General features: G+C 37.8%; 2 protein-coding genes across 3 annotated transcripts in view; one reads left to right on the top strand and one right to left on the bottom strand.

Annotated features, from left to right (window-relative positions):
* Nucleotides 1–9,719: 9,719 nt before the first annotated feature.
* Nucleotides 9,720–20,516, bottom strand: LOC122179630 (APAF1 interacting protein). Of its 2 annotated transcripts, XM_042870556.1 has the most exons (8): nucleotides 20,446–20,516; nucleotides 20,089–20,189; nucleotides 17,737–17,785; nucleotides 16,490–16,607; nucleotides 15,128–15,263; nucleotides 12,404–12,571; nucleotides 11,695–11,811; nucleotides 9,720–10,425 (listed from the first exon to the last, which is right to left on the bottom strand). In XM_042870556.1, exons 1-7 carry the CDS (start codon nucleotides 20,500–20,502, stop codon nucleotides 11,712–11,714), a joined length of 729 nt encoding a protein of 242 aa, XP_042726490.1. In that variant the 5' UTR covers nucleotides 20,503–20,516; the 3' UTR covers nucleotides 9,720–10,425; nucleotides 11,695–11,711. The 2 variants fall into 2 exon arrangements, with proteins under 2 accessions (XP_042726490.1, XP_042726498.1); XM_042870564.1 differs by lacking the exon at nucleotides 20,446–20,516 and having other exon boundaries at nucleotides 16,490–16,662; nucleotides 20,089–20,177.
* Nucleotides 20,517–20,652: 136 nt separating this feature from the next.
* Nucleotides 20,653–21,380, top strand: part of PDHX (pyruvate dehydrogenase complex component X) — a 36,824-nt gene continuing 36,096 nt past the window's right edge. Inside the window, exon 1 of the mRNA XM_042865691.1 lies at nucleotides 20,653–20,791. Within this exon, the coding sequence (XP_042721625.1) occupies nucleotides 20,653–20,791 (139 nt within the window). The remainder of the gene's footprint in view (nucleotides 20,792–21,380) is intronic.

The following is a 21,380-nucleotide window of genomic DNA, read 5'->3' on the forward strand; positions in this document are numbered from 1 at the left end:
CTCTGAGGCTCTTTTCCTGCATGAACTATCTAATTCATAGGTAACTTGTCCTTTTTTTTTTCCTTTGTCACTTAATGTTCTCCTAGAATTGCATGTAGTCACCAAATACCTTGGGCAACCAAACACCTACATCCAAAATAATCCCGTATGGAGACGTGGTGCATCTTTGCGAGGTGTGAGGACATCTGAATCGGGCTCTGAATAAAATATTTCCCACAAGTGACACTGAAAAGTAGATTTTATATCCCACTTTTACACAAGTAACACTAATTCAAAATCTACTCTGTCTCACTTAAATTCTTCCTTCTGTTGGACGAATACAGACTAGAATTCAAGATTCTCTCTCTCCGTTTAAGAAATCTCTTGGTTCCCTGAGAATTCATCAGTGCCTATTGTTATTTCTTTATGGGCCAGTGAATAGTTTCTGGGTGTCTTCAGAAAGATGTATACACCCTGCAAATTCAGAATAGTAGAAATTCCAGCTTTCTTCATGAAGGTGGGAGAAACTTGGTTGAGTCTCTTCATTCCAGAAGGGTACCTGCCACCAGGTTTTCATCATCCTAAATGAGACCACTGACTGCCTGGGTGCCATCTGAAAGAGCAGAGATTTCTCAGAAATAAGCTAGTGATCTCTGGTTACATTTTTCAAAGGCTTAAACTTCTTTCTTCAGGAGTGGATTCTAGGCTGAGATTTCTCAACTGAGAGGATCTTCTTTGCTGTGTTTTGTCACTTAACGCTCAGATATGGTTTAAGATTAAAGACACTATTGTTTGCTGTTAGCTGTTTATTCTACTTCACACACTCAGCTTGTATTTAAAAAACTTTTATCTTTTTATACGTTTGAATAAAAAACATTCTTCATGGAGAAGTCCATTCAAGCCAACCCTCGTTAGTTTGTTTATTTGCTTGTTTTTGGATGGGACATAAGTGCTTGAAATAAATAGTAGGAAACAAGGAGCTTAAAGTTGATCAGAGATGAGTCAAAGATCCAGTGCTTCTCTAAGCAAGAAATGACTTTGGCCAATAGAGGGAAATCCCATTCTTATTCTCTAAGACCTCAAGCATAGAGGTCATAGTTTCAGGAGGATAGCGTGCTTTCTGTGCTGCTGTTGTGCTCATTTAGAACAGAAATGGCCAAAAGGGATATTTTAGGTAGTCCCAAGAGATGGCTGCATATGGAATCTAATTCACAAGGATGTCTATAGACTCTGAGAACCACTCTGAAAACTACTATCTCTAGCTCAGCCCATAGAGAGCTTGCAAGAATTTTGTAAGAAAGGTGTCAGCCACTTGCATCATTTTCTGTCCCTGAGAAATCCTTTCCTGGCATCTTAGCATCCTATGGCATCCTAGTCCTTTTACCCACCATAAAGAATTTGATACAGTGGGAATTTCCTCTGTAGAGATTAACAGTTACTAAAAAGCACAATTTCAGTGCACAGCTGACAAGTCAAAAATACAACTTGTGAGATTATTCCGACTTTAAACTCTCCCGGCTAACAGCATTTCAAAGACTCCTCCTATACTTAAGCTGCCTTTCTTTCATTTGTTTCTTTGAAAACCTATTTCTTGTATTTACAGAATCTGAGATCTGTAATTTCCATTGGACGCAATACTGGGAGCATGGAAAATGTTTCAAAAATTGAACAAAAAACCCCCCAGGAAATCTTTATGTGATTTCCTAGTGAAGAAATCAAATCTGTCTTAGTCAACTGTAATTCAAAGTAGCAGCTTAAGGATTTTAACTGGATATGAAAAGGAACAATGTTATGATTTTTTTTTTAAAGCAGAGGATAATTACAGATGCAACAAAGCTCATGTTTGTGGGATAGAGGTTAAAGTTCTTGATCTCTCTGTTGGCTTGCAAGCATGTTAAATTTGCGTCTGCGTCTTACATCTCATCGTGTGATAAACTTAATCCTGTAATGGGAAATCTTTTGACCTTGCTGGCATCTGCAATACAAGGCTGTCTGGTCACTTTTCTGTTTAACTCTGTCAACTTCATAACGCTTTTCCTGAGCGATTTATGCCCAATATTCTGTAACATGAGCTTTATCCCATTTTTTCGTGCACAAGGTTAATTTTGTTACATCTATCTATCTATCTATCTATGCTGTGTTACTTTGAATTCCTGGATTTTTAATGCCCCATTCCACAGAGTTTTAACTTTCTCCTCCTTTTTTTTGTCTGTCATTTTTCAGGAATTCTATTTTCATTTCTTGTAGCCTAGGTGAAATCTTTTAACTATATATGAAGATTATGTATTCCCTCTTTTAGCTTAACACAGTTCTCGTGTATGTACACTTCTTCTTTGGGTAAATCTTTGTAAAACCACACCCTGTTATGTTGGGAATTCTGAAATTGGCATGAGTTAAAAATCAGAGAAGTGTAAGGACCAGCGAAGTAGATAGGAACATGGCGGAGATGTCCAAAGCTGGAGGATTTCTGTAACTGAGGCTGGGAATGGCCTATTGCTAATGATAGAGTAAGGCAGCAAGGTAGTTTGGACACTTTTGTTTTTCCCCCAGAGATTAAGTGTTCAGATAAATTTCTTCATATAGATTTCTGCACAGATTTCTGCACAAAACAAAACATGATTAGGGATCAAGACTTGTGTAATGCTGTTACATGACATAATGCCACAGTTTTGGTCTCTGTGTTGAAGCCTGGGAACCTTTATCAAGTTTGAGTTAAACATAGACTGTCTATTATGAAGAGACATTAAAACTAAAGGTAGCTTGGATGACTCTCCCATCCTTGTCTCGCCGAAGGAACAGATTGCAATGCATTGTTGTTTTGTTTTATTTGGAACTGATTTTGTGCAGTGTGAGTTTTAGGATTAGCAAAGTTATCCACTATAGTTCAGTTGACTGACTGTTGTTCTCTTCTAATTAGGCTTCGTTTGTTATCATCGTTATTCGATAGGTGTTTTTTTAGCACTTCCAAAATCTGCAAGGAACATGTATTGTTTTAACTACTTAAGATGTCCACATTTTCTTTCATATGTAGCAGTCCTACTTATTGAGCATGAGAAATTTCAAATCTTAATGTGTGAAATTTATGGATTAGTATTATTGGACTACCTTCAGGCTACTGGGATTTTACTGCTGTAATCATTGCTAAAGTGTGGTAAAACATAGTGCTCTCTCCTACTACAGGAAAGGCATTTTATTAGTGCTGCGCTTGCAATGAACAGTGGAGATCCTCCTGTTCGTATAATGATTCTCTTCTGCTAATGTTGCTCCTATTGCTACAAAACGCTTTCTTATTTAGGTGTCTGAGGCCGTAATTATATTCTCTTCTTGTCTTTACTACAATTAACTAAATCATTTGTTATCATAATGGTTGTCTTTCCCTTGCTTTGTTTGAAAGATTCCCCTCTTATGCTGTGGCTCCAGGCTTGAAGCACTGAAATGCCATGGAGCTGCTCCCCTTGTTGCTTTTCAGAAACAACAGCTGACTTCTTCCTCCTCACACTTCTTTGTACCCCCTTTCATTTCAGCCCTGGCAGGCAGGCGCAGCAATGGCCCTTCTTGTCTCTTATTTTTTCCTTTAATTTTCCTGTTTCTGTTTCTTGTTTTTTTTTTTTTTTTTTTTTTTCCTGGCAACTGATCTTTAGGATTCATATAACTTTACCATCCAACTTGGGTAAAAAATAAAAATAAATAAATAAAAATATAGTCTTTCAGGCCTCTCTACAGCAATTTGAGAGCCTCTAAGCAAAATTACGCAGGGGAATTATGAAGTAAAAAGTACGAGAAAATCTTTGCTATCGAGATTCTTTAAATAGAAAAATAAAGCATACAACTGGATGTAAAATGGAACAACCAGCCCTGGAGAAGTATTAATCTGTTCAGAAACATTTAAGTTCCTTGATTTTTAATTGCTAATGTACTTGCTCTTTAGGGCATTCTGTTAAACTCCTACGTGGACACTCCTTTATTTATATACAAGCTGAAAAAAAAAAGCCTGCATTATGAAATCTCATTGTTTTTGGCTATGTTTTTCATAGGTGTAGTCTGGACCTTTATTTTTGTTGTGTGTGTGATATTTCAGAAGTTGCCATAACCTGAAGGCGAGGGCATTAAATGAAATGATGACCCAAGAAGATGCGGTAGCCTGATTTTGAACGTGTGACACAGGTCATAAAAAGAGTAATTTTTTTATTGTATGAATTAAGTTGCAGAGACTGTTAAGTTAAACTTAAAATAACCCTTTTAAAAGTTGTTGAGGATAATGAATTAGCCAGGAGGAGTGAGAGCCTGCTGCTGCCAACTAAAGTGCTTGGGGACTTAAGATAGAAGCGGAAGATAAGAAGCAGTTTTCATGCATTCAAATAAATTACATGTTGGGCTTGGCTTAATCCTGGCATCAGAGTGATCTCTGGGGTTTTCCCTACATTATCTTAGTCTATGATTATGCAAATATCCTTTTAATGTAGCGACTCCTTAACAGGAAATTAGTCTCCTACTTGCTCGTATGCTCTTGCAACCAGGAGACATTTGCTTGCAAAATCCTACTGTGTCTGAGGTACAAAAGGCACGTTAACTCTTTCAGTACCAACATCCTGTAACCATGCAAACAACAGAACATTCTTGGGCAGGGGGTTTGGAAACAGACAATCTTTCAGGTCCCTCCAACCTAAGCTATTCTGTGTCAGAGATGTGGCAGATGAACCAGGGCAGAGCTGAGCTGTTCTCTGCTTGGCACTGAAATATTCCTGGGTTTGAAAGTTCAACCAGAATGCAAATAGTATTAAGCTTACATTCTGTTTCGAAGAGGGTACAGAAAGAGAAGTGAGGGAGAAAAATCTGTCAGAAAAGCAGGATTAAAACTGAAGGCATGTACTTTTAGTACGCAGCAAGCAGCTGAGGTCAAGGTAGTTTGCCATCATTGTTTGTGCATATACATGTACTTGAATGTATTGCAGCAATGTTGTTTCCAGGAAATGTGCCAAAATGGGGACAATGAGGATAATCTGTGTTCTCTGGAGAATAAGGATTAAAGGGTGGGAATGAGATCTGGAAAAGCAAATGGCTGGTATCTTTCAGGAGGGGAGGAATTAGTCACAGTATATCTGAATAAGAAGCAAAGATCAGTTCTGGCCTTCTTGTTTTTGTAAACCTACATGAGGTTAAGTTATTTGAGGCAAGTTTTCTCTTAAAATGTTCCCAGTGATAGAGATTCTTCCTTTTTATGAAAGAAATACTCTTTAGGCATCTGCTGTCTATACAGAACATGCAAGTTTTATCCCCTGATCAGAAGCAAAAACAGTGAAGTCCTGGGAGTTCCAGGGGAGCATGATGAAATTTCGCACCTAGCTCTGCAGTGGGATTTAGGGTAGTATCTGATTCATTCACGCTCTTTTGAAACTCCCATCAAAGTGAACTGTTCAAGGCATGACCTTAAGGTAACACTTGAATCAGCCACAGAATCTAGACTTCCAGCCCTTTGCTTTAAATATAAGACCTCTTCTTTCTTCTATATCCAGTGTATTCTGTTTGTAATTATCAGAAATTACCATTAGAGAAATTGGAGCTAATCTGAGGCTCATTTAGGAGCGAGAATTTATGCCCAGCTATTTAAATAAATTCTTGTTGAGCTAGTTTCTGGAGATTAAACTCTGTAATTTTACCTGTCAAGATGGGAGAAACTTGCTAGTACAGTAGCACAGTATCTTAGAGTAAAACAAAACAAAACAACACACATACGTAAGTGTAGAGTGAGTGGGTGTTTGCAGATGCTGTTCAGGCAATATAATTTCTGTGATTTTCCATTAAATATCATCTAGTTAAACATGTTTCCATTCTTAGTAATGCAGAGTAGCCTGTCACTATTTTTTTTTCTGACTGAGCTCTAGTAAAAGCCAATAGACATGAGAAGGTCTGAAGACAGATAAAAGTCCAAGAATTTAAGAAGGAACTCGATTCAAAATATTAGTAGAATGAAATCCTAAAAACCAGCCAGCTGTCATGGTTTCACTGGGAGTTTCACCTCCAGAATAATTTTTCAGTGATGCAGCCAATGTGTTGAGCCACTGGCATTCAAATTTAGCAGAAACAGGTCCCTGTGCTAATGATATCAGCTGAAAACCGTATGATTTTATTTATCATCTAATGTAAACTCTTGTGTGCCAACAGGATAAGTATCAGAAAGTCTTTTTCTTCCTTCCTTTTTTTTTTTTTTAATATTATTATTATTATTATTATTAGGATACAAGGACTCAGAAGCTTGCTCTTTCAAAAAACATCACCTAGCACACTTCTGGTGCAACATTAGGCTTAAGGAATCACCAATCACCGAGGCAGTGTCGATGTAAAACAAAACCAAGCAGGGAGACGTTCTGACTTCTCTGAAAGCTCAGCCATACGCACCGCTGTTATAAAATCGTACCATGACTCAGTACTTGTGCACTGCGTGGGTCTGTAGGTCACAGTTGTATTTCACCTTATGTTTAGAAAAAGAAAATAAAACCACCTCCCCTTATAGGAAAAAGGAGTTCCAAATCAGCTTCAAAGAGGAAGCATTCTCCAAATTTCTTTAACTCACATGTGAATGTGTAAAGCATATGACCAATAATTCCCTTCAGTACTGAGACTGTACTGACAACTCTCTCAGAGGGTTTTGGTATTTGGTTTTTTTTTTTTTTTTTCCTATTTTTTTTTTTTAGAATTTTGAAACTAGCAAGTGTTGATATCAAATTATATATAGATCATTTCTATATCAAAGAACAGAAAAATATATAAACTGCTCCAAGTTTAATTGCCTTTTTCTTGTTGTCTTCACTGGTGGTAGGTGGATGGTTGGATTGCAAAAAATTGTTACATATTTATTTGCTAAATAGCAACAGGGAATTTAGAGGAAGGATATCAATCCCTTGTATTGTTTTACTAATCAGCAGGATTTCCAGTTGTTAATATTTAAATGATGATTTCAGAGTTACAGGAAATAGGATGGCGTTGTTGAGGTGTTATGGCACTGTAAAGGACTGGCAGTTTTGTCAATGTAAGTTATAGCTTTATCACTTGATATTACTAGGTGCTGCATTCCTCAACTCCATTTCCTTCTTGGAAAGCAAATACGATGTTAGATGGGAAATTATTTTATTGGGAAGTACTGGAACTTAATTACTGTTTTTGATGATCCTCTTGAAGTGGGGTTTATGAAATTTCACATAATCTTCTCTGGTGATATTGAAGCCAGATAATCAGCTCTGATGGTGATTAACAATTTGTTGTAAACACGTAAATATCTAACTGGCTAGTAATCTACAGCTCACATCAGAAAATGATCTAGACTTCAAAATGATGTGAATTGGAAGCTATAAATGACTTAGGAAGTGTTAGTATTTTTCTTTGGCATAACTGGAAATGGACAGTAAGAGCTTTCTGAACACTTTGGGGAATAGTCATCGTTTCACAGGCTTGTGAAGCACCAACGTCAAATTACCAATTTGTTTGTTGAAGGGTTCACACACAGGCATGGGAAGAGTGTATTTGGCTCATTTCTATTTCACTGAGTGAATGGGATTTTGAATATCTCAGAATCATCTATAAAAGAACATAACTTACAGAAAATGTGTGGTTTTTTTGGACAAATTTTACAAAGGTTATAGTATTACAAATTGTATTCAGACGAGCAAATGAATATTTGTAATTAACATATATGATCCCAGAGGAATGTATTTGGCCAAAAAAAAAAAAAAAAAAAGCTCTCCTTGACTGTTCCATTGTAGTTTGTCATTATTAAACATGCAGAACAGAACTAAAACAATCTTTATCCTTACAAAGCATCAGTATTATCGAATGATATTGTTGTGCTGTATTAGGACACCTTCAAGAATACTGCAGGAATGCACTTTTTGCAGAAACCTCGGTTTAAAGAAGGAATCAAAGGTCCCAATCAATAGACAGCAAACAGGCTTCACCAGGTGGATTGTCACATCAATAGTTCTCAATAAAAAACACCCAGGTTTTCTACCCAGTTTCTTGCTGTAATCTACATAAAATCACAGAATGTGTAATTAGTCACTGCAAGCACAGTATTTACCACTGACAAATGTATCTAATAATGAAAATTGCTAACTGTGAAATATGTATCAATAAAACTAATCAACAACTTCAGTAACTCAGTGCTAACCAGCATTTCAAAATTACAGTCATCCTCCCCCAGGGGTTTCAAGGTCGCTCACTGCGGGTACACCTCCAGTTCCACTAGGTTAGTGCAAACGTATGTAACTGCTGAAAAATACTTTTCATAACAAAATCTGCAGATCTGTCAGCTTAACTCCACTGCTTGATGTAAATTTTAAGAGCTGGGGAGAAAAAGCATTTGGAAAGTGAGTTCAGAAGATAAACTAAATAGCATAAAACACAAAACAGGCAGTGCTATTCTGGGTCCTAACATGTGAGGACACCCAGAAAAAAATGAAGCCTGGTTAATTCTTTGACGTAAGAATATAGTGGCAAAGATTAGTCTCACAGCTCAATCATCAGGCAGGGAGTAGAGGGGAGGCTATCTAAGCTATACGAAAATTCCTATTAAAAGTTCTTAAGTCAGTAACTGACTTACCATGCAAATTTGAGCACAAAGATTTGGGATTTCCTGTTGAGAAAACCTGAAGCCTCCCAGCAAGGTGAGGATAAGTTTTGCTGGTAGGTAAGTAGTTGGCGAGCTTCCTGTGGCAAACTGTTCCCTACAGTATCTCATTCCAGTCAACGGGTAGCTCTTTATCACTTGGGGTCTTGATCTCTTCTTCAAAGATAGCTGCTCTTTGTCTGGTAGCAGCAGATGCTGAATGTGCTCTCTTGTGCCCCGCACAGAACGATAGGCTGCAGTTGCCACACAGATGTGGAAACACAAGACATGTTGTTGATGACAAACTGGCAGCATAGCAGCAACAGCTCTGTTGACTACACCAGTGCACAAGTAACCACATCTTACTGTTTAGAATCAGCTGTTGCCCAGCATGGGTCGGCTCTCATCAGCAGGCACTTGTCTTATAACATGATGCCTTACTGAAAATGAGTTTTGCTGGAGCCCAGCATTAGACTGTTAGATGGGCACTTAAATATCCACCAAGACAAAACAGGATATTTTTTGCATGAATTTAGCATAATGCTATTACCAGTAAATAGAAGAACCACCAGTGTATGTTGCCTTAAAGTCAGTGGTCTGATGTACACAACTAAAGAAAGCCAATGCTCTGAATAGGGTAAAAAATCCAAGTTTCTTCCTGACTTCTTGGTTTAGCCAAATGACTTTCCACAGGTAGCTGAGTAAGTCTGAATAGTTATCCTCATCAAATAGAGTCTTCTCCATTTCTGATTTTAGTTATGTCCTCTTTTGCCCCAGCTCTGGCACTCTGAACCCACCTCTGAGTTAACTTTTTAACAGCGGCTGATTAGGAAACAATATAATTATTTTCTTTTTACCCCCTGCAGTAGTTTCTCTTAGGTTAATGAGTTAATTCACTTCACAGAAGCTCAAACAAGTGCCAAAGATGATGCAAGGAAAATGGTGGGAATGTATGGCCCCTAGCAGAAAACAGAAGGGAAAACAAGACCTCTACTTTCTGGCAATGTAAGTTCTCAATTGGTGTTCTTCCTTAGGATGAGTCTCAATACTCAGACAGAAAGTTGGTCAGTTGTGGCTTAGACAGATGCCACTAGGGCTATTCCATGAGGTTTTAAAATAAAGACACTAAGACACACAAACATATAAAGCTAAACTTTAATGAGCTGCTTGAGTAAATTGAAATGAGTTTGGCTTATAGAATAAAAAAACTGTTTTAAAAAATTGCACTGAAAGTGACTGAATTTAAAGAGGTAAAGAATAGCTAAGACCTGGAGGAATTTCTCGGTAACAACTTCCAAATGCATGCTACAAAATTATATGATTTTCCTACACAGAATAACAATGAAAATATGACTTAAAAATACATATGCTACAGGCTTAATTTCACAGAAATTAATGTAGCATAAATTAATCAGTAGTTTAAGCAATCATTTTAAACGTAACTTTTAATTAAAAGGAGGTCCTCATATCCTTCCAACGTATAAGGACTGCTTTATCTTTCAGAAATTTAGATCTATAACAAGTCAAACAATGCAGCAGTAGAGCAGGATCAGCAAATGCAAATCTGTTAAAATACTAATTTTTAAATCACACAAGCAATATGTCACATTAGTTCTCTGTAGCAATTTGAATGTGAATTTTCATTCCTCCTGAAGTAGCTTTTGCCAGTACTCATAAACAGCAAAGATTGTGCAGGATCTCTTTGTTTTAACTCTTTTTCTTCTTTGATACGCTGGTCAAAATTGGCTGCCAACATCTGTCAATTCAGCTGAATACAACAGCACCCCCTTCTGGCTTCAACAGTGCGAGGTGGAAACTGGAACTCTCATGATCACATAAGAAGAAATCTGTGTAGGGAAAACAAGATATAAACAAAGATTTGTGTGGTTTAATGATCATGGTGATGAAAGGTCAAAGGTTGGACTGGGTGATCTTAGCACCCTTTTCCAACATTAATGATTCTATACTCTAAAATTAGGTATTTAGCCATAAGAAATGGGCAAAGGAAAATTAATTCTGCTGAAGAGCAATTTTAGAACTTTTCTCAGAGGCCATGGGGCAGCTCTGTGCAGGTGTGGTAGGCAGATGTCCCTGCATGCAGTGGCAGCACTCCAAATACCTGTTCGCACAAGGACTCATTTGACAGTAAGCGTTCTGTCCCACTGCTTCCTCCTCTGGCGTGGGCATAACAGCTAGTGCCCTGAGTACGTGGCTGTTTAATGCTCACACTGCCTAAGCACCCATTTTTCATCTCTTCTGATGCAAACACAGTGGGTAGAGAGAATTATCTGATGGGTCAACTCTGTGCAATGGGTTAGTCCTTTCTGTTCAGACCACTACTTTGGTCCAGGACTCCTTTATAATCTTAGTAGCAGTATCTTTAAGCTTGCTTAGATTTACAAGAAGAGGGATGCCAAACTCTGAAATATTGTGCTACCACTGTGTTTTGCCCTACTGTGCTGTAAAAAGCTTATGTGTCAATTGTTTCAGAGTGCCTTCTCCTTCAATTACATAAAATACTGCCTGATCATATTGCATATATACTTTTACTTAAAAATACTGGTTATGAAAACCTTGAAAACATTGATCATTGCTGCATTAGAAAAAAGAAATTCACAGTTAGCATCACTTGGTATGAATATGATACTAATTAATTCAGCTTATTCAAACTGCAACAAGTAATTTCTGCTCAAGAGCAGAAAACTACACCAAATAAGTAGCACCACTGAGAAAAGACTGAAATAAGAACTTGATACTGCAAGCTGAGGAACAGAAGCATCTGTTCAGACATCTCTGTAAAAATTAGCATATTAGGATGAGGTCCTTTTATTTCACTGTTTTCATTCTCATAATGCTTGATCTACCTTGGTTTTGAAAGGTAATTGCACTCCGAGCTGTACCTAAGTGTTAAAATAGGCACAGGACATACTTAATATATATCCTTTCAGCGCACCGAATGGTAAGGAAGCATGATTTCGGGCGTGGACACAACTACAATGGTAACAGAGCAGGGAGAAGTTTCTGTTCTGGTAATCAAGTGGGAAAGCAGACAGAACAGATGGCATTATCTATAGTCTTTCCCTGCAAACAGATAATATCTACAGATAAACTCACACCTGAATACTGCTGTCATTCACAAGATCCCATTTTCTCCTGCTGGATGTTTTGAAGGATCTAGCCCATGCTGCTTCATCTGCACTGCAATATCAAATAGGTAGTCGTAACATTCACACCTAGAATTAAAAGGAAAAATAGGTGAAGAGTAAAGTTAGGTTCAATTCATTCAAGTCTTACTGCTTTTTGTGATAACAGTTATCTTCCTTGAGCTGTACATCATCAATGTGACAGTCTGACTGGATAGCTGTTATCATTCATTTCCATCGCAGCTGTATGAAATATCAGGAAGGACACCCTAGTGCCCAGCATTTCAGCTACATGATCCTGATGTGTTGCACTTTCAGTAGTAAATGAAGAATGTAATTTCCAATGCCCCTGTACCTCCTCCCCAACCACAAAAAAAAAGGGACTAGAGAAAACTGTATGAACAGTATTGGCAGGTGCCATAAATAAGCAGAGAATGTCTTAAAGTTTCATACTTGTCCATGTGAAAAGAAAATGCTGTGAATTCTATCAGTCAGAATAGATTGGAAAGAAAAATCAAACAGTGAAATAATGGATGAACCTAGTGAAGCCATAAATTCAATGAGGCCAAAAAGTTTATGAATATTCTGAATCATTGACAATGGTCGGAAATAAACAAAACAGCAATCAATCAAATTTTGAGGTATAACGGTAAAATACACCATGTTCCTTAATTGTACTCACATTGTTTTGGCTTTTTCCCATGTTTCTCCCCATACATAAACTCCATGACGTCTGACCAAAACAGCACAGGAATCTGGGTATTCTTCCATTGCTTTTGCCATTCTTTCTTTGAGATCCTTCTCTTCTGGTGTATTCTCAATAATGGGAACCACCAGTGTGTCATCATATCTAAGAGAAAAATAGATTTAAATATATCTTAAACATGAAACGAAATGTTTGGAAGAGATCTATCTTATACCTCAACTCTTCCATTAGAAAGAGCTTCTCCTTTGCATAAAGGTATTAACAGATTCTCAGCACTAGAGATTTTTAAGCCTCTCTTGTGAGTCACACTGCAGTAAAAGAATTCAGGAATGTATCCCACTTTCATGACCTGCTGGCAGTATCTGAACCATACTTGAGGCACAAAAAGAAAATAACACTTTAATGTATTAGATATAGTTGTTTGTTCACGTATCATCACTTTGTAGTTAGGTCCCTTTGCAACTTTTTCAGACTTTCTTCATCCTGTATTGGCATCGCGTACAAGCTTGATCTCAGATTAAATTATTCAAAAGAATCATATCACAAAGAAGGAAACAAAACTGTTCGCTGGAGAGCAGAAAAAATTGAATTTAGGTAGTCCAAAAAGCCCCTGGAAAAAAAGATTGTCCTTCTAAGGCATATAAATAGAAAGTAAGTGTCAACACATGAAAAATAAATTCTTCTCTGATAGAGTGGTTGGTGGGCTACATGTGATCTTAAGAAAGCCTGAGAACCCCAGTTCCAAAGACAAGATGATGCATGTTCCTCAGTGGAACTTGCCTAAGAGTTTCTTGTGAAGGAGATTGGGATATTTGGCATTGTTTGAACCTTAATTAACACTGGCAGAAACTTGTTTAAATAGTTTTTAATAAGTCCCCAGTTCACATTCGGATTTATCATTGAGATCTCGTTGATATTTCAAGAGTGGATGCTAGCAGAACTTATAAAAAAGCACAGAGGGGAAGCAATGGTAGAATTAATATAGCCTGTACTCATATTAAATATTTACAAAATGTAGAGGTCTCATGTCTTACAGTTTTCAATGCTGATGCTTTTCCCAAAGAAGTGTATACATTAGTGAGGAAAGAAAATTAAGTGTTTGTAGGTTTACTTCATCTTTTTACTTGTCTCTCATATATACTAGTCATTAAATTTAGATTTGGAGTGAGTGCTACCAGTTAGGACATTTCAACTAAGGGATTGGTTTCCTAGTTTCTACTCTGTACTCAGACATTAGTTTGGAAGCAAGTATAAACATCACAAATTGATTCCTAATCATAACCGTTTTTTGTAAGAATCGTTAGCTATAATAAAAAAACCCACAGAAGACTCTGAAGGAGTTAAACTGTAGAGATAAAAAAATATTTTACTGAAACATAAGGAGCCTGCATTGAGACAAAAGTTCATATAAAATACTTTGAGACAGTCTGAGATTTTGAAAGCTGTTTACTACAGATTTAATTCTACAGAAGCCAAAGGTAAAATTATTCAGGGATCATATTTAGGCCAGGAAATACTTCTGATTATCCTACCCATAACAGATTGCTTCCAGAATTTCTTTTGAATTCAGTGTGCAGTCTGGTGTGAGACAAGGCAATGGAATCTTGGATGGATGCATATGTACTTAGCAAACATGTAATCTGGAGCTTTGATTTTTTAATTTTCTTTTTTTTTTTTTTTTTCTGATATGACAGCAGGATGACACAGGACAATTTGTAGATACGGAATGCAATAAATACAGTGTTTCCTGACTAACATACAGGAATTTTGGAAATTCACAATGCAAATCCAAAAAAAGGAAACTGTTGGTGTCGCTTTTTTTCCCAAACCAGTGTCAGACAGTTCCAGTAAAAGGGATGTTTTTACTAGGAAGCTATGCCACATGAAAAACACAAATGCTAATGCTAACAAGAAGGTAAAGCTGGCAAGTCAACCAAAACTCCAAATAAAATATGTCCAGGCATAAAATCACATGCCAAACACATTGTTTGCTCCCTTGCCAAAGGGCAATTGTTATTTACAAAAATTTACATCAAAAAGTGGAAAGAATTTAGCATTTCAATTTTTCATCTAATTGTCACATATTATATGAAAGATGTTTGCTGGTCTCAATTCAACACTGTGGGTGGAGTCCTCAAAACAAGCCATCACACATAATTTGGAATAACTCAGCACTTACCTCAGAGCTCATCCTTGGAAAGTAATAACGTTATCTTTAATGAGCTGTTTATTCTGATTTTTCTTTCAGAAAAGTCCGTCAAGTAAAATCTGAAATCCTCAACTCCCTTAACTTGCTGTAAACTAGCACAAGCAATGATATGTGAAGTCCACCCAAACACAGTTGCACTTTATCAATTCAGGCTAATGTTGGCTGGATACAGTTTAAGTTTAACATTGTATAGATGTGTTAACAACTCTGTTCTTGAGATATTTGTCAAGACCTGGCTCTTTATTTAGTTTGTTTCTGCAGCTCAGTGGACCGCAGTAACTTTGACTTGGCAAGATTTTATCTCAGATCTCTTCTATAGGCTTGAGACCTTTGTAGGGGAAGACAATGATTGATTTATTCCAGAGGTCTTGTTACTACTCATTTATAATACTTTATATTATACACTTGAACACACATAACTCAAATTTCTTATCATCTCTTTTGCTGCAAACAAGCAATCAAATAGCACATCTCTGCTCTTAAAAATGTACCGGTAATAGCCTCCTGAAGAACACTTCTGGATTCCTTTTATCATCTCCTGATGGGTAATAGTGAACTCACTCCCTGGGTAAAGAAGGGTAGCCATAACAGCAGCCTTGGAATGAGTATGTATCACTGCACCTGCTCCTACAAAGAGAATATATATATATATATATAGATATATATAAATATATGAGAAAGGCATTTATTAAGAAAAAAAAACATTACTGTATTTGATTCATTTTCTTTGGCTAGGCATCTTAGCAAATGGTGATCTACTGTATGAGAAGAAAAAATGCACAGCAGCCTAAATAAAGGTAGGAAATAATTGCTCATCTATAAGGGGTAATTATAGATTATTTTAGGACAGCAGTGTCAACTTTTACTTAGTGACACATTTCAGGAGAAAAACTATTTGCACAAAAGCAAGGAGAAACACTCCTTGTATATATATATATATATTTTTAATTGCTATAAAAATGAAAACACTCTAATAATTTTATCAGAAATTCGTGATTCTGAAGACTTCCCAAACTTATTTGTAACAGTTAAATACTCCTACTTTATGCAAGCAGTATTTCTCAATTATCCATTGATTCTCTGAAAAAAAACAAGCAAAAAAAATTATCTGCTTGTCCCATGATGGAAAGATATTAAATAATTGTAATTAACTCTACGAACGTGGCTGCAGGGTTGCCAAAAATATGAATTTTCCTCAGGTACGTAGAGAAGTTTCTTATGCAGGAAGACTAGATGAGCCTCCTTAAATCCTTTTAAAAGTAACACATGTAAATCTTCCGCAATAGAAAAATATCTCTATTGCTGTCAGTCTGGAGACGTTCCACTCAATGCAGGTGTACAGATCATTTGCAGCTCAAGTACCTCCAACAGCTTTTCCCAAAGTGGGACTGCAAGCCGTGTTGCTACCTAAACATATCAAGGAATTGCATGAAATGAGCCTTATTTAACATCTCTGACACCAGAAAAGGAAAAGGATGCTCAACTGGAAACTGGCACTAAAGAAAAGATTCATATTTTGTTCACTTAATAATTTAGAACCTTTGACAATAGCCAAGGCATGTCAAATACTTCCCATTCCCTCCAACAAATTATTAATAGACTGGGATAAAAATCAGTGCCGAAAAAATGATCTCAGGTGCAGCTATGTAGGAACCTGTAGAAGTGGCTTACAGATGTTACTATGGATTACATTCTATTGTATGTGTGCCTGTACAAATTTATTTATTTCACAGGCTCGTGTCTTTTTCACTGTGACTTTTATGTTTAAAGAATCTGGCACTGAATTTTAATTTTGTTGACAATGTATATACAGCATTTCAGTCAACAGTAAAGCAAAAAGATTTGCCACATACCTCTCATAGTGTAGGCGTTCATAAAAAGAGGTGTGCACTGGCTTTTCTTTAGTTTCTTGTATGCTGGGGGACCACTGATGTCCTGCTCGTTCATGTCACAAACAAACATATCTTCTGGCTGTATCAGAGAAATTATTTTTACCTGTGATGACCTGAAGAATTTCATTTTCCTTCTAAGGAGATATATACATACAGAAACACAACATATTTAATATAGAATGCAATTTCAACTTTGTAAAAATTCTGTAGTACGCTATGTTTATTCTACCCACTAACACTAATTATCATTGCTGTCTAAGGTAAATGAACATTTGGTACTGTCTTGCAGTATTGCTGCTGAGGACTACTGAAACTAAAACTTTATAAAAAAGGAGATGGCCTATATCTAAATAACAGACCATCAAAAGCTCAAGAGAAAAAGTAGTAACTTACAAAAAAAAAAAAAAGTAGCTTTACAGAAATGTTTCCTTTGTATTAAAAAGCTATAGCTGTTGAATTGTCTACAGTAGAAATAAAACAGCCTCATTTAAAAAAAATAACAGAAAATACAGTTGCAAGAGATCTCCTTACTCATTATGCTCAATCCACTGCTGCCGCCAAAAAAGAGCAAGACATCACAGCCTTGCCATATTATGCCTTTTCCTGTCTTATTTGCTAATGTGGCTAGCAAGCACTACGCAAAACTTCAAGTTTCTATAGGCAAAAAGATTCCTTTCACATTTCCTTGTATTTCCCCTCAGAGCTGTAAAACAATTCTTCCTATTGTCATAAAATAGTTATCATTTACCATTTTCCCCTCCACTTATATTTTAGGGGTTTTGCAGTTCCTGGAAAGGAAAGACATAAAACAGCCAACATCACCTTTTCTCGGAGAAAGCCTTTATTTACTAAGAAGACCAAGAGAAAAGATTTCCAATCACTCAAATGACAAGAAACAGAAAAGAGGTGTTAAAGCATAATATGTGTGTACTACAGTAACTTGAAACTCAGATAGCTAGAAAGCCATTTAATCTTGAAAAAGAAAAAAGCTGATCTAGAGTAACTTTCAGTCAAACTTTGCTTTATGCCATGCTGGCCACAGGCTTGCTTTGGTAGCTGAGTACTTAAGAGAAGAAATTCAGTTATTTCAGCAATGCAGATGATAGTATTGTAAGCCTTACTCTATGTAAGGAAAAATAAAACACTAAGCATAAGTAGTTTTACCCATCTGAAGATATGCTCTAAGGTAGAAATAAAGTTAAACATACCTGTATTCTTTCCTTCTGGACTCCTGAAGGAGCAATATAGATTTCATTCCTAAGAAAATTTGAAGATAGGTAAAATATTAAAACCCACGTCTTTCTAACAGCATGAGCATTAGAGCTCTAGATTCACTGGAAAAGAAATAGCAAATCTAACCTGTGATAACAAATTTATCACTCTTCCATATATGTGGTCACAGGTAGATGGGGTTGTCTTTTGCTTTTGTTTTTTTTTTTTTTTAAATGCAGATGGATCACATAAGAGCTTAAAGGGATATCAAACAGTGCTTTCAACTTGACAAGAGAAAATGCAACTTTATTTTCTCTGTAAAGGAAAACACAAAACCTTCCCCTGTAATAATCTCAAACTCAGCCCTTGGAATTCTGAAGAAAAAACAAAGAGAACAAAATAAATTGCAAGCCGACACTGACCTGTGGCAAAACTGCTATTTAAAAATCCACAGACTACCTATAAACAGTATCAACTGTCTCTTGTATTATACAATGTAAATACTTTCATTTTTGTTCTAACTGCCTAATCTACATATGGCTACAAAATGCATTTGAGTGTTCATTTGCATTGATTAAAAAATATCACTCAGTGCAATTAAGTGACAAATTCAAGTAGAAGTATATCCTTTCTTCCAATGTTTACATGATCAAAACCCATAAAAATATTGATTTAAATTTAAATAATCTTAAAGTGGCGACTGAAATATTTTCAATAACAACAAAGAAAATCAGATTGCTATCTTGTACTTAATCACTCTGGTTTACGGAGCAATGCTTTAAATTCAGGAGCACAGAGACATCTAGTGAATAATTAGTCAAGTTACAGGTGTATCTCTCAAGAAGTGTAAGATGTTTAAATATTTTTCTCTCGTCTAGAAATTTATCATTCAGAAGAAGTGAAACAGGACAGCTGACAAACAATTCTAGATCCAATTTTAATAATGCTATCCCACATCTTGGTATCTTCACTCTGAGCAGCTCCAATGAAGAGTGCAGTCAGTAGTTGATCAGGACGTAAGATAAAACTAGCTGCTAGAACTTCAGTTGTTCTTATGGAACAATTCTAGGCTAGTCTACTTGCTGTTTGACTCATGGCTGTTCATTCTGAAACATACTTAACACTAATGCAGGTATAAAAATGAGTACAGTCATTCAGATTACAATCATTAGCTACCATGTAAGATGTACTGGAAGCTACTCAAATATGTAGTCTGAGCTACGAAGTGATAGAACTGTTGAAGAAAACTGTACTACTACATCAGTGTATTCTCTGCTGAAACCATTTGTCTTGTCAAAATGAACAAGAATTACACAGAAACAAGAGAAAACAGCCTCTATTCTGCCACTGGTAAGAAATTAGTGTTATGTAGATCTTCCTATAGATGAAGAACTTTAAAACCAAGAATCAATCCTCTTGTCACTCCTCTGATTACTTACTGCTGCTTTTTTGCAAAACTATGCAGGGAAGTGAAGTGAATTGCACAAAGCCATTAGAAAATCACAAATATTGGTGTTTGGAGCTTTTATTTCAGATACATGTATATATGTGAAAAGTAATAGCTGTGTTGTTTCTTTTTTTAACATACACTGCATGCAACTGTATGTCAGAAAAATGAGTGATCAGAAACTTTCAAGTTACAGTGTCCATGATTGGGCAGTGACAGACACTGAAAAGTATTTTGCAGAGTGAAGGTTTCTTTCTTTTCTTCAGCAGCCACTAGCAGGGGTTCTGTTTCCATTAGAAGCTTTGAAAGTATAAATAGGAGTAATGAACAGTTAAAAAGCAAAGTGGTGCTTCTCAGATGTACACCAAAAATTGTTTTGCTGTGCGGGTGCCACTTCAATTATGTCAATAACAACTCCTTAGAAATTATCTCAGTAGAATAGGACTTTCTTTATTGAAGGAAATGCCTTGTCTGCGACAAATACAGGGTGGGATTAATCTCATATTATCACTGAAAGCTTTTTGTGTAATCCAATCTAGATTCCACAGTCAGTGGAATGAAAAGGGGAAAATGAATCGCTCCTTAAAAGCAAGTAGTTTACCTTGGAGACAGAAGAAGGATAGAAATAAGGTACTCTCTTAACTTGACTCTCTTTCTCCATTGAAAGAACCTCAATGATTAATTTAGGCCAAATACCTTCCCTTCTTTGCTTTAAATCTGCAGCAGCGTTCATTTCCCCTTTTATCTTCATCACTAGTTTTTGACTTTCAGACATCTGCCACGGAACAGAACTGCCCTCACCAATTACAGCCAAGCTTTCTCTGCAAACGTCACGGAATGATCTGAGTCGGAGAGGACCTTTAAAGGCCGTGGAGTTTGTTGCTCTTCCACCTTTACTTACCCGTGTTTCAGGCTGATTCCTCCACCAGTTCCCGTTACCCAGCCTAAACCATAGAACAGCCTACAAAGTTCAGGGATAAGATTTCTTGGATGTAACTTATCCTAAAAACAAATTTAAAAAAACGACACATTAAAAGCCACCAGAAAACTAAGAATTTACAATCTGAAACTCAGTTTGAACGGGCTATAGTCATACTTCAGCACGACGGTGTTATTTATGACTTTAATTACAAGAAGACCGTCTTTTCTTTTAGGACACGTCTTCCTAAGGCCTGGCTCGTTCTGGACCAAGCGCTGCTACCGCAGCCGGCCCGTCACAGCCGTACGGCGCGCGGTAGCACGCCTGCCCCTTCGTTACCTGCGCCGCGTCGCGGCCGTCGGCGAGCTGGAGGCTGGGACCGTTGGCGGCAGCCATGGCGCCGTCGTGCGCTGGGTCCTGCCGCCGGGAGGCGTGCCGCGGCGCTGCCTGCCCGGCGCTCCCCGCGCGGAGCCGGCCGTAATCCCGAACGCCCGCAGTCAGGCAGCGCTAGGGGCAGCCCCGCGACAGCGGCGAGGGCGAGGCAAGATGGCGGCCTCCTGGTGGCGGAGCGGCGGCGCCGGGGTGCTGAGGTTGCTGCGAGGCGGGCGGCCCGTGCCGGGCGCTGGGCTGGCCCTGCCTGCCCGGGGAGGCTGGAGGCTCCTGCACGGCACGCAGGAGCTGCTGGGTGAGTGCTGGGCTGCGGTCGGCCTGCCGCTGTGTGGGCAGCGGGGAGCCTCGGTGGGCCGGAGCCGTGCTACCTTGTTGGACCGGATCGGTGCTACCGGTGTGTGGGGCTGTGAGACCCGGGGGGTGAATGCAGGACGAAAGGAGCAGTTCCGTCCCACGGCACATTGAACGGGAGGCATTGGAGGTGGGCCTGCCAGGCTGGGCGCTGCTGCCTTGGTCTCCGCAGGTCGAAAGCACGAGTGCTTTTTGGTAACCTTGCTCCTGTATTTGGCCCAAAGCTGGTTGTTGTTCGTCAGATGTTAATTCTTTTAGTCTGTCGGGTTTCTCTCTCGGAATTATTTCTCTTCGGTTTTATTACTAATTGTTCTTACACGTTCATTTCTCCCACTCTCTAAGGTGTGAGGATGGGCCTCTAAAGAAATTCAAACATTTTGTGTAATTTAAAGGGCCAAACTTAAGGTGTAGCATTGAAATGCTCTACTTAATTTCAGAGGCAGCTTCTTGGCTTCTCAGCCAGGTGAGGGCTGCCGTGCTGAGCTTCTCTGTTAGTTTGGTGTCACATTCTAAAGAACACACCTTCAGTTCTT

Source organism: Lagopus leucura, unplaced genomic scaffold, assembly GCF_019238085.1.
Source record: "Lagopus leucura isolate 7727_CA_CO unplaced genomic scaffold, USGS_WTPT01 Super-Scaffold_1, whole genome shotgun sequence".
NCBI lineage: Eukaryota > Metazoa > Chordata > Aves > Galliformes > Phasianidae > Lagopus > Lagopus leucura.

What these genes read in the sequence shown, in the direction of transcription:
- LOC122179630 (XM_042870556.1), bottom strand. Translation starts at nt 20,502, where the DNA reads ATGGCTGCCGCCAACGGTCCCAGCCTCCAGCTCGCCGACGGCCGCGAC. An exon ending in TCCAGAAGGAAAGAATACAG is followed by an intron (nt 16,608 to 17,736) that starts GTATGTTTAACT and finishes TCTCTGATACAG; the next exon opens with CCAGAAGATATGTTTGTTTG. An exon ending in TGGGAAAAAGCCAAAACAAT is followed by an intron (nt 11,812 to 12,403) that starts GTGAGTACAATT and finishes TTTTAATTCTAG; the next exon opens with GTGTGAATGTTACGACTACC.